This window comes from Mesocricetus auratus, unplaced genomic scaffold (assembly GCF_017639785.1).
Source record: "Mesocricetus auratus isolate SY011 unplaced genomic scaffold, BCM_Maur_2.0 Super-Scaffold_100007, whole genome shotgun sequence".
NCBI lineage: Eukaryota > Metazoa > Chordata > Mammalia > Rodentia > Cricetidae > Mesocricetus > Mesocricetus auratus.
Window position 1 is genome coordinate 78636529 of NW_024429191.1, and position 13041 is coordinate 78649569.

Here is a 13041-nt window from a genome sequence, read left to right on the forward strand (position 1 = left end):
TGTCTCGAGAAACCAATAAATAAATAAAATATGTCTTTAAGAAAGAGCACACAAAATAAAAATAAAAAGATAGGCATTTCCTGATGCAGTGGCACACACTGCAAAGCCAGCACAAGAAGTAGGATGTAGGGTTCCAAATTCAGGACCAGCCTGCAACTACATAGTGAAACTGTTAAAAAAAAAAAAAAAAAAAAAAGATACAGTATAGTGTATTGAGAGGTACTAGGGTGCCCTAGTTGGAAGTCAGGAATCTGTTTTCAAAGTCAACACTGGTACCCAGCCCCTCTACAGGTGAGCTGTCAGCTATGAGAAATGTAGTCCCCTGCCCTAGCAAGGGCTCCAGGGGTGATTCAACTCCTGCGCACTCCCCTCCTTGCCTGATATCTCCTCTGTGGTTTCCTCCCATGCCAGTTTGACTTTGCGGACACCATGGTTCACCAGGCCATCCACACCATCGAGTACTGCCTGGGCTGCATCTCCAACACTGCCTCCTACCTGCGACTATGGGCCCTCAGCCTTGCCCATGCACGTGAGTGTGCTCTCTCCAGGCCCCACCCCAGCCCCCAACTCCTTTAGATTAACGGGGGCTTCCCCAGCATGGAAGCCCATGAAGTTTCTGGAGTCGGTTCAGCTCCCGAATCCAAGAGTGAGTGCAGATAAGGCGTGTTCACTCTTACTCGGGTTAGCTGTTTGGGGCGATGCTGCCCAAACTGCAGGAGCACAGTTTTCAATGGGCAGCACTGGTGCACACCTTTAATCCCGGCACTCTGGAGGCGGAGGCAGGCCTGGACTACAGGATGAGTTTTAGGACAGCCAGGGCCAGAGATACAGTTTTCAGGGAACTCTCCAGGTAAATGGTGGCAGAGTAAAATGAAAGTGTCCAGCCCTCCTCACCTGCACCTGTGTGTCTCCCCCTTCCCCAGAGCTCTCAGAAGTACTTTGGACCATGGTGATCCACATCGGCCTGCATTTTCGGAGTCTGGCCGGAGGGTTCGCGCTGTTTTTCATCTTCACCGCCTTTGCCACCCTGACTGTGGCCATCCTGCTGATTATGGAGGGCCTCTCGGCCTTCCTCCACGCTCTCCGGTTACACTGGTGAGTGCAGTAGGCTTGGGTGGGCAGCGTAGAGCAGGCCACCCCCTTGGTCACAGGGAGTGGACAGTGCTTCTTGTACCGGAAGCGTGTCCTGAATGGAAGCTGGCCCTCTCCAGCTCAGTTGAGGGTATCAAGGTGCCCCAGTTGGAAGCCAGGCCAAGGATTTGGGGGGGAGTCATTGCTGAAATCACTTTTCAAAGTCAACACCGGTACCCAGCCCCTCTACAGGTGAGACGTCAGCTATGAGAAATGTCGTCCCCTGCCCTGGCGTGGGCTCCAGGGGCGACTCAGCTCCTGCGCACTCCCCTCCTAGCCTGCTGTCTCCTCACAGCCACACCCCACATACCTTTCCTGGCATGGAGCCTTGGTAAAGGAAAGCCCAGCTCATCTTCTCGTGGTTCCAGGGAAGGCTCCCGCGGCTTGCTCTCGTGCCCCTCGTGGCTTCTGATGGCGCTTGTTTTGTGTTGTCGTTTGCTTGTTTCCTTTCTTTTTTTCTTTTTTTTTTTTTTTTGATTATTCGTTTTTGGCTTTTAAGACAGCATTTCTCTGTGTAGCCCTGGCTGTCCTGGAACTAGCTCTGTAGATCAGGCTGGCCTTGAACTCACAGACACCTAGTGCTGGGATCAAAGGTGTGCACCACCACCGCCTGGCTTGTTTTCTTTGTTAAGTAGGGTCTCACTATATAGCCTAAACTGGCCTCAAACTCACAGTTCTCCTGCTTCAACTTCTCACCTGTTAGGGTTACAGTCAAGGAATACCATACACAGCTAGGAGTTTGTTTTGCGTGTGAGGGCGTTTTTTGTGGCCTGTGACTCCTGTCTTCAGAGCGCTGGACTGGTCACCATCCAGGAATTGCTAGAGCACACTCTATCCTGACTTTGTCCCTTTACCGTGTCACTGTGCAATGCTTTGGTAGGATGCTAGGTACACTAAAACAGCTTTTCCAAGGTAGCATAGCGGTGTAGAGGTGTGCACTGTTTGCTCTCCTTAATGCGCCGTGTAATCTTCGTGACTCTATGTGAAGAATTGGCTCAGGAATCAGAGAGCTGGAGGCTGGGCTGTGACTATGACCTCAAATGTGGGTTCTCAGGTTGAGCAAGTAAGAATTCAAGAGAGGCCAGGCGGTGGTGGCACACCATCACTCAGGAGGCAGAGGCAGGCGGATCTCTGTGAGTTCAAGACCAGCCTGGTCTATAAGAGCTAGTTCCAGGACAGCCTCCAAAGCCAAAAAAAAAAAGAAGAAAAGAATTCAAGAGAGGTCTAGAGACATGAGTCAGTGTGTTAAGGCATTTGCCACCATGCCTGATGACCTGAGTTCAGTCCCTTGGAACCACACGGTGGAAGGAAAGAATCAACTTTTGCAAGTTGTCTTCTGACCTCCACATGTCCACTCTTGTACTCACAGACATATACACACACTCAAGATAAGCAACTGTAATTTAGATCTCAGCTAGGTAGCGTTTCAGGTAAACAGTGACTAATTTATGTGTGATTATTTCTCAAATGTGCCTGAAATGTAGTCATACAACAAGCCAAGCAGCCCGTGTTTCGCCTCAAACTCCTCCCCTCAGGGCTCCATTTACTCCTTTATGTATCCATTCTCCTTTGCAGGGAAGGGTCAGGCCTGGCATCCTGGGAAGCGGCTCTAGATGACCCACACGAACACTCCCACCACACACCCTGAAGGGCTCACACTCACTGGCCTTGCCTCAGAAACACCTGGATGAAGTGATGGGTGGTCTCTGGGCTCCACAGAGCTTTGCACAGCCTGGACCCTAAGGGGTCTCTTGCCTGTGCCCCTCCTTTCTCTCCTGGCTCCATTGCAAGTGTCTTAAGAGTCTCCTGTTGGTTGTGCCAAGTTATGGGGGAAAATTGAGGTGTGTTAGGGGTAGGCTGTGGCTGACATTAACCCTCCCTCCAAAGCTGCCTTAGGAGGCCTGTGCTTTGTCAGTAGGTCACTGGAAGCTGCTCTCTCTGAGCTGACTCTCCTGGCACCCAGCGGTTTGTTTACTGTAAGCCTGGGAGGTTGGGAGAACCATGCACTTTCAGCCACTGGCTCGGCACCCTCCCCTCAGGTTATCAGCCAGTCTCCCTGCACACTTCCTCAGCCACTCCAGTGAGGGAATGTCTGTGCCCAGCCCCGCTGGTGACTCACTTTTTCTTGGCCTCTGTGCTTTCCTGTTCTCATCTGTGTCTCCTGAGCTCAGGACTTGAGGGAAAGCGACTGCCCCTCTGTGACTGCAGCCAGTGTTAAAGGCCAGGTGCCTCCCATTCTGGGCAGGGAAGGAGCAGTGCAGGTTGCTTAAGAACCATCAGGCAGGAGCACAGGCGTGAAGAGGCTGCCTGGCCTTGGTTCTCACTTCCACCAGGAGCTGATGCAGTTGGGGACGCCATGTTTTATTAGCAGGTGAATGGCTTCATTCTCGGGCTCACCTATGGCCTTCAAGTGACCGTGTCTTCCTCTGTTCTCTAAGGGGAGTGGGAAAGTGGAGAGTGATGTGAGGCAGGCTTCTGAGACAAACTGACCCTGCCTGCTGCCAGGTGACCCTATGCTGTCTGAACATGGCTGTGTCTCGTGTGGAGAGAGAAGACAATAGCCACGTGGCAGTCACTGTGAGAACACAGGAAATAATGTACATACCAGATGTCTGTTACACACCCCTGACGTACCGTAATAGACAATGGCGGGAAAGTAGGATGCCCTGCAGAGAGAGACTGGCTGGTTAGAGAACGGGCACCCCATAAAGGAGGCATGTGCTGCCATCTGAATGCCCCCTAGATACTGTCTGCAAGGGGCGGGCTTGAGGTAGATGCCTCCCTTCAGTTTGTCTGTGTGCAGTGTAAGTATTGAGCAAGAGGGGAGACAGAGGCAGCCTTCTTATGCAATTTTCAGAATCCTGGCTTTGGAGGGATGGGTGGCGTTGACACTTTTGAGACGTGGCACCACCACTTAAAAGTTTAATCGGTGCTTGTGCACCCTCTACTGGCGCAATGCAGAAGTGCGCCAAGGGCTGCAGGGAGCTCAGCATAGCTGTCCTTTGGCGAGGGGTGGGAAGGGTCCTTGCCAAAATGGCCGGAGATAGTGCTGCTGGTTTCTGGCACCAGACACAAGCATCTTCATACCTTTCTTGTCACCCCTGGTGTTTCCCTGAAATATAAGTTCTGCGGGATTTTTTTTGGTGGGGTTGAGAAGAAAAACATTTAATCTGATTTGATAACATAAACCACTAGTCTGACTGTCATAAAGCCAGTGACATTTGAGAACATAATTTCTGTCTGCTGGGCTGTGTCTCCCAACCCACCATGTAAAGTGTGCTTGGTATTCATGCTCACCGTAGTCAGACACAAAGCAGTGATCTTCTGTAACGGGCCGTCAGAATGAGGCGTGACGACTGTAGCCCCGGACGAGGACCCCTTCCTACAGTCCATGGTGTCCATGCTCACACCTGTGTGCTCCCGGGTGGGTTGATGGCTGAGGAGACAGAATGGGGAGCAGCGTGAGGAGGGGAGTGATACTGCGGTAACAGTCCTGGGGAGATAATCCCGGGCAGACAGCACTGCACGACATCCGAGCCATCAGAGAGATGTGTGTTTGTCCCCAAAGAGTGGAGGCAGAGCCAGAAAAGCCAGAAAAGCAGCTGTCCCAGCCTCTCCTAAAACTGCCTCCCTCCACCACTCCCCACCATAACCCCTTCCTCCTTCAGCCAACCCCAGGAAGAGGGCTCTGGAACATGGCAGGAGCACTCATAGGGAGTACTCATGTTTGCCCTCGCAGCCCCCGGCTCACTGGGTGGACTTTGCCAGGAGCTGAAGCTGGAAGGGCAGCGGAAGGCGGTCTGCTGGGGTGCACTTCAGAGGCGGAGCAGACGCTGACGCGCCCACAGGGGGCAGCACCTCTCACCCGCCAGGCAGCTTTGCTCTATGTGTTCTCAGGAAGCACATGTTTCCCTGGGTGGGGGCGGCCGGGGAAGTTGTTTCCATCTCTGCACTGGGAACTTGAGTGGGGACTGTCGGGGTGGGAGCTAAAGTCTGACTGACCTCTAGGTAAACCCAAGATGGTGGCTCCCATCCTAAGCACTGTGGAAACAATAGCCAGATAAGAAAAACTTGGGCTCCATTTGCCCTGTTTGGAAACTAGAATTGTCTGTGTGCCAGCCAGGGAGTCATTTGGAATGCATCCTTAGTACTGGAGGCCTGGGTTGGGACCCTGTGACCGCAATCTTGGGCTATACGGTGTAGAATAAAGAGGAGAGATGTACTTCAGGAATACCCTGATGTACGTGAAGGAGGCCTACCCGACATGAACCCTCCAAACCCAGGGAAGGGAAAGAGCAGGACCCTAGCCACCCTCCCCCAGAGCCAGCTCTGTGTCTGGGACTTGCAGAGGGGCATCTTAAAGCTAGCACAGGGCGTGGGGTGAGTCTAGGCCCGGGAGGGACCTCTGCGGTACCACTAGCTGCCTCCCACCCTCTGTTCTCGAGTGGTAGAAACCCTGACTACAGATGAAGGGTGAGCTGGGCAGCTAGACAAGTCTCGGGCCTTGATGCTTCTGAAAGCCTTTGTCCCTAGAGCCCACCACTGCCTGTTCTTGCAAGAGTCACAGGGTGCCTAGTGGAAGCTATGCTCCAGGGAAGCTTGGCTTTTTCTGGATCAAGCATGCGTGTTTCTGCCCATATTTGGTGGTGGTTTGGTTGCTGGGCTGCTAGCCAGGGGAGTGTACAGGAGGAAACAGTCAGGCAGGCCTGCTCCTGACTTCTTCCTGCCCCTGTGAGTTGGAAAAGGCCCCAAAGAGACCAGCAGGAATAGCTGCCGATCTGCCTGGGAAGGGAGTTAAGGCCCTGTTTTTCCTTTTCGTCTCCAGAGAAGAATTCTTTCTCAGATGTTTTTGTGGCTGGAGAATATTTTTGCTTTGAGAAGAATCCCACCCCAGCCCCTCACCCTTCCTGAGTTTCCTCTTCTGAACCAACCACTTTCAGCCTTCTAATACTTCTAAAGTATTTTATATGTCTGAGTGAGGGTGTCAGATCTCCAGGAACTAGAGTTACAGGCAGTTGTTAGCAGCCCCGTGTGTGCTGGGAACTAAACTCAGTCCTCTGCAAGAACAGCAAGTACTCTTAACCACTGAGCCATTTTATTTTCTTGTCAGGGTCTCACTATGATGCCCTGGCTGGCCACAGATCTGCCTGCCTTGTGTCCCCGTGCTGGGGTAAAGCATGCGCCACTACACTCAGCCCTATCTTATTTTCCCTGGAAAATAGTGACTTTACTCTTCTTCTTTCCAGGGTGGAGTTCCAGAATAAATTCTATACCGGGGCCGGTTTCAAGTTCTTCCCCTTCTCCTTTGAGCATATTCGGGAGGGGAAGTTTGATGAGTGAGTCCTCAGCAGCAGGGCGCACGCCCAGAGCAGCTCTCCTGCTTGCCTCCATAGCGACTGTCTGTGTTCCTTTTTCCTGTTGGTTGTGATCCCTGGACACCAGGGCGCTTGTGTCACCCCTGCCACCCCATCCCAGCCATGAGTCATTTAGGTAGGTGCTGATTTTCCCTGGGTCTCTACCCCAAGCCTTGTGTGTAATGTAGATTTCCTGGCGAGACTTGGATGGCTGTGCCTGATAATGTCCATCCCGACAGCACCAGTCTTGGCCTCCCGGCCTCCGGACAGACGGTCCTATTCTACTCCCTGCTGGTAAGCCAGCCGGCATAGCCACATGGGGTACAGAGCCCTGAGAATGGAAGGGGTCCCTCTTCAGGCCGGTGTTCTTGGTCACACCTTGGAGGAGGGTCAGAACTGGTTTTCTCCTAGTGGGGGACGTGGTTTATGGAACATATCCCAATCCAGTTAGCAGGGACAGTTAGGAAGATGCTCTTGTCCCTTTGCCCACCCCTCTCCAGTTAGTATTAACAGGGAATTCAGATGGTCCCACCTGGGCCATCTTATCCTTGTCACCCCATAGGTCCCAGGATAACCAGCACCACCTAAACACCTTCCTCTCCAGCCCTGTTGGCCCAGCATAGCATCCCTGGGAAGGGGAAAGTCTAACCAGCTTGTGCACAGGGTTTCCCGACCTTAGATTACCTTCCACCCAGTCTGCATGAATGGGCCTTGCCCAACACTACATCCCAGGGCAGAGGTTAAAATTGGCTCTCTCCTGGTGCATCCCTGAGCCCTTCCCCGTCCTGATCATGATGTCCTAAGGCTGTGGTCAGTAAGGTTGGTTCTGCCGGCAGGCCTGCCTTGATCTGCCCACTAATAGTCCCTCCCCAGCTCCCACACTGACCCAGGTTTCAGGAGTGGTATCCTTGGCAGGAAAGGTCAGTGTCATTTACAATTTGCTAATTGGAGGTGGCTGACCAGTAGGCTGCTGACACAGGTGTGGTGAGCGCTGTGCAGGCCTGCCAAGCCCCTGTCACCCACGTTGGGTACTCCTGGCTGTGGATCTCAGACCCTTCTAATCATGTGCTGACCCGGCAGCCCTGGCTGCACCCCCTCCCCTCACCCACTGCCTTCTCTGGTAGGTAACACTAAATCAGCAAGGCCCATCCCCTCCTCCCACCCTGGCACCCAGAGAGCTGCTCGCACACTCGCCCAGGCGGGGCTGGCCCGCTGTGACCTTGCCCTGAACCCTCTCCTTTTGTGTCCAGTTTACATGAAGACCTTTGCTCTGTTTACAGTGAGGCCTGAAGCCGAGCTCTTTGTCAGGGGCGCTGCTCAAAGCCTTCTGTTCAGACATTCTCGTGCTGAATAAAGCGTGTATGCCTCTCACACAAGCTGCCTGTCTTGAGTGCACAGCCCTCGTCACTCCAGATCAGCCCGCTTGAGCCCGCCTGGTGCCCACACCTCTTCCTCCTGCCAGCATTTCTGCTTTTCCTCCTGATCCGAGGCCACAGTTGCCATGGTCCTGGCTGGACACTTAGTTTGTGAAATTAGCACCTTATCTCGAGTTTCCCAGGCGCCTTCCCATCCCTGGGAGCCAAGTTAGCTTTGCAGGGCTCGGGCAGCCTTTATCTCCCTTCCCTTGGCTGTGCTGCCCAGCCGCAAGGGGACGGGGTGTCTCCCCCACTCCTGTCCTGTGTCTTCTCCAGGGCTCCATCGCCTGGCTATTTTGAGCCCTGGTGCCTTCGGCCTTGGTGTAAGTGGAGGCTTGGCAGAGTTTCAGGGCAGCTGCAGAGTATGAGGTGCTGAAGTAGGCAGGCGACTGCAGGGAGACGCTGGGGGAGGGCACTTCCCTTCTCTGAAACATACACATTCTTTCTCTGCATATCACACAAGCACACGCACACAGGCAGGCAGGAATGTAACACCTGCTTCTCCTGAGGGCCAGGGAGAGGCTGGGACATCCTGTTCATTCCACTTTTTTTTTTTTGGTTTTTTGAGACAGAGTTTCTTTGTGTATCAGTCCTGGCTGTCCTGGAACTCACTTTGTAGACCAGGCTGGCCTCTGCTTTCCGGGATTAAAGGTGTGCGCCACCACTGCCAGACTTCATTCCATCTTCTCCCACCCTAGCCTAAACCCCTCTCTCTCAGCCAACAGGACACTTACCAGGGAGCAGCGCTCCCCAACTCCAGATGGCTCTTCAAATAAAAGGCCTCAAGGCAACTCTGCTGATGAACTCTTAACCTCATGCTTTTACCTAGTCAAAAGGGAGGCCTGATTAGACTAGCAGAGTTGAGAATTCAGGATTAAATCCTAATTTACAGTTAGTGAATTTTAGACAAGGAGGCCAAGGTAATTCTATGAAGAGAGAACTGGGCATGACACTATATGCCTATAATCCCAACACTCTGGGGGTGAATGCAGGATTGAAAGTTTGAGACCAACCTCAACTACATGAGGCCCAGTTTCCAAAACACACCACAAACTTCTTTGTGTTCATTAGCTAGTGCTTATACAGCTGAGTATCCACCTCCAACACATTTGGAATGCTCTCTGACCATAACAAGAATGAACTCAAACACCGAGCCTGGGCCTGTGAGTCCAGCACTCAAGAGCCTGGAATGGAAGGATCTTAAGTTTGAAACCAGCATGTGCCATATAGCTAGATCATGCCTTAACCACCTAAAAATGAATTAAAAGTGGATCAGAGACCTCAGTGGAAGAGTTAACACTAAAACTCCAGTGGCCTTCAAGCGAGCCAGTGAGTCTCCCAAGTGAGTAACAAGATAAAAATGCAGATGTTAGCCTTCAAACCCTTGGCAAGCTTTCGTGTATCGAAAGCCAGAATCAAAGCGCCTGGAAATAGAAGAAAGGTCATAGCCTGATACCCAGTCAGCGTGAGCTGTGCCATTCAAGGAAAGGGTAAAAGACCCTGAGACTGTCAAGGAGAAGGCAAAGGCTCGGAGATAGCTGTCTCCAAGGAGTGTGTGTCGGGGCTAAGGGAACACTGTCGCGGATTTTCCTGTCTGCTGCTTCTCCAGCCTACACACCATTCCCCACAGAAGCCTCACTTTGTAAAGAGGGAAGCTTGCTTTCCTTCCCTTTCTTTAAAAAAGGGGAAAGGTGGGAGCCCCACATCCCTATAGTCCTGGTACTTGGAGTTGGAGCCACAAGGAGCAGAAGATGAAGGCCACCCTCCCCTTTGGCTACATAGTGAGTTTGAAGCCAGTCTGGGGTACATGAGAGACTGTCAAAAAATGTAAAAATCTGGTGAGAAGGCTCAGCAGGTAAAAATGCTTACCACAATAGCCTAATGGCCTGAGTTAGACCCCCGGGTCCCATATAAAGTTGAAAGGAGAGGAGAACCCTAGGAAGTTGTCTTCTGACCTCCACCATCCACCCCCTACACCCCATCATACACACACAACGATGATAGTAAAAATAGTTTAAAATTTAGAATAAAACGTAAGCCAGGCAGAGGTGGCACACACCTTTAATCCCAGCACGCAGAAAGCAATGGCAGTCTGATCTCTGGGAATCCAAGGCTAGCCTTTCTACAGAGTGAGTTCCAGCACAGCAAAGACTACATAGAGAAACACTGTCTTGAAAAAAATTTTTTTTGTTTTGGCTACATAATGGTAGGAGGCATGGCAGCAGGTGGCCAGAACAGGAAGTTGAGAGATCACATCTTTAACCACAACCAGAAAGCTAAGAAGGCAAACTAGAGGCGAGATGAGGCTGTAACCTCTCCCACCTCCTAAAGCAGTGGCTCTCAACCTTCCTAATGCTGCCCTTTAATACAGTTCCTCATGGTGTCTGACCCCCAACCACAAAATATTTTTATAAATTTTTATTTAATTTAGAACTTTCTTATTTTACAAATCAATCCCAGTTCCCTCTCCCTCCCATCCTCCCATCATAAAAATATCTCCATTGCTACTTAATTATTTCAAGTTTGCTACTGTTATTAATCATAATGTAAAAATATGTTTTCCAATGGTCTCAGGTGACTTTTGTGAAAGGGTTGTCCATCACGACCCACAGATTGAGAAACGGCTCTCCTGAAGGTTCTATAACATCCCCAAACAATGACACTAGCCACTAGCCAGGGACCAAGTGTTAAAACACGTAAGTCTATGGGTGACATTTCTCCCTCAAACCACCACCAGTATATAATCTGAATAAAGCAGGAGGACAGTGGGGCTAAGACTTTGGAAAGAAATGCTTCCTTTGCTGGGCAGTGGTGGCGTACACCTCGGGAGGCAGAGGCAGGCGGATCTCTTGTGAGTTCGAGACCAGCCTGGTCTACAGAGCAAGTTCCAGGACAGGTTCCAAAGCTACACAGAGAAACCCTGTTTTGAAAAACAAAACAAGAAAAGAACAAAAGAAATGCCTCCCAGGTCTGGCTGATGGGAACTGGGGAGAAAGCAGAACCCAGGAGTCCTTAGCTAGAATCCAGAAGCTTCGGGTTTCCTCCAGCCCCCTGAAGATGTGTTGACCCGGCCGTGGGCTGGGAAGTTATGGGTGAGGAACAGGTTACATTGTGCCCTTTCGGGTTCATCTGCTGAGAGTCTGCGCCCTGTCCAAAGAATAGCCTGATCCTGAGGTCCTAGAACCAACCTCACAGAGAGGGCGGCTGCGGGTCAGCGTCACAGAAATGGGAATAATTCCGTCGCTGCCTTCATAAGATGGAACCGGCTGCTCCCCACCACCATCACCCGGTCCCCCATCCCCGTCCGTCCGTGTCGTGTGCGCCCCTCCCCCCACGATGTAGAAGTTACTGCATGGCAGAGCTTCCCCGTAGCCTCTGCCCTGCTGTACAAGCAACGACCCACCTGCAGGGGCCGCTCCCAATCTACCCGTCATGTGCTGGCTGTAGGCTGCCCCCTGGTGGTCACACGGGGAAAGTCTCATGCCTTCACACCAAGTGGCTAGGGTCGAATCTGACCTTTCAGGCAAGAATGACAGGGCATAAAGAATCTGGGTTATTCTGGAGTGTGTAAGCAGAGGGAAAGGGTGGTCAAAGACAAATGAAAACAGAGAGATGGAGCAGCAAGCCAAGACCCCAGACAGCTTACTTCACACATTAGTGAAAGAGTAAGAATGCCTGTCACACACTACAAGGAGGTGGTGGATCTCTGAGTTCAAGAACATCCAGGGCTACACAAAGAAATACTGTCCAGAGGGGGAGGGGGAGGAGGAGGAGGGGAAGAGGGAGGAGGAGGGGGAGAGGAGGAGGAGGAGAGAACAGAACAGAGGCCGAGAATGGCGGCCCCACTTTTAAAGCCAGCTCTTGAGAAGCGGTCTCTATGTGATCCAGGCCAGCCTGTACACAAGTTCCAGGCCATCCGGAGCTTCGTGTGAGACCTTGTCTCAAAAGAAAGGACCGGAAACAAGATAGTTGAGTGCTCAGGGTTTATAGGGCTGGCTGCTCCTCCAGGGGACCTGTGCTCTGTTCCCAGCACCATCTTGGTGGCTCACGAGCCCCTGTAACTCAAGTTCCAAGGGATCTGATGCCCTTTTCTGGCCTTGCAGGCAAACACCCACACACACTTAATTACTTAACTAATTAATTAATTACATGTAAGCCTCCCATCCCCAGCAGGCCACTTGGTGCAACTGCACACATGTCACGATTGGTGTGTGGAGGTCAAAGAACAACTTTTGAGAATCAGTTTTCTTCTTCTTCTTCCTCCACGTGGCTCCCAGGGATTCAATTCAAGTTGTCACGCTTTGTGGCAAGTGCCTTTGCCTGCTGAACAGTATTACTGTACCCTCCCTGCTCACCCACCTTTTTTTGTCTTGAGGTTCAGGCTGGTCTTGAACTCCTGGGCTCAAACTACTGTCAGTACAAGGGTCCATAAACCCACCACAATGTCCATGTATTTAAAAAGAAATTAGGCATGCCTATAGTCACAGGAACTTGGGGAGCCTGAAGCAGAAGGCCCTTACTTCACCTGCAGAATGAGACTTTGTATCAAAACAAGAAGAAATTAGAGCCTCCAAAACAATACAGAAAAACCCTGTCTCGTAAAAACCAAAAAGAAGAAGAAGAAGAAGAAGAAGAAGAAGAAGAAGAAGAAGAAGAAGAAGAAGAAGAAGAAAAAGAAATTAGAACAAATAGAGCCAGGCTTGGAGGAGCACACCTTTAACCCCAGCATTTGGGAGGCAGAGGCAGGCAGGTCTGTGAGTTCGAGGCTAGCCTGGTCTATAGAGTTCCAGAATAGGGCTGTTAAGCAGAGAAACCTTGTCTATGGTGGCCGAGCTGCGGGGTTGATTTGCTATAGTTTGGTCAGATTGGGAGGGAAGTCAACCAAGTCCTAGCCAGCGTCTCCATAACAAACCCTGCCCTCAGTATGTGTCCTACAGTGACTTCGGTGTCAGTCTGTCCTGCAGTAACTCCTAACAGATTTAAATCTTCCTGCCTGCCCAGAGGGACTCAACCTTTGCAGCCCCTGGCATGAGATCCTTGGGAAAGTTCAAGGTTCTTCAGGTGCATTGTCTCAGAAGTCTAATAGACAAAGGGAAGAACACAAAAATGCCTCTTTTTTTTTGAGACAAGGTTTCTCTGTG

At 51.4% G+C, this 13041-nt stretch overlaps 1 protein-coding gene across 8 annotated transcripts in view; it reads left to right on the forward strand.

The window, feature by feature from the left end:
* The window catches only part of Atp6v0a1 (ATPase H+ transporting V0 subunit a1), a 53918-nt gene extending 46062 nt beyond the window's left edge, over positions 1–7856 (forward strand). For all 8 annotated transcript variants that reach the window (XM_040749721.1, XM_040749723.1, XM_040749725.1 and 5 more), the window contains 3 exons: positions 412–529; positions 924–1095; positions 6378–7856. In XM_040749721.1, the coding sequence (XP_040605655.1) occupies positions 412–529; positions 924–1095; positions 6378–6471 (384 nt within the window). In that variant the 3' untranslated portion in view covers positions 6472–7856. The remainder of the gene's footprint in view (positions 1–411; positions 530–923; positions 1096–6377) is intronic.
* Positions 7857–13041: the final 5185 nt, after the last annotated feature.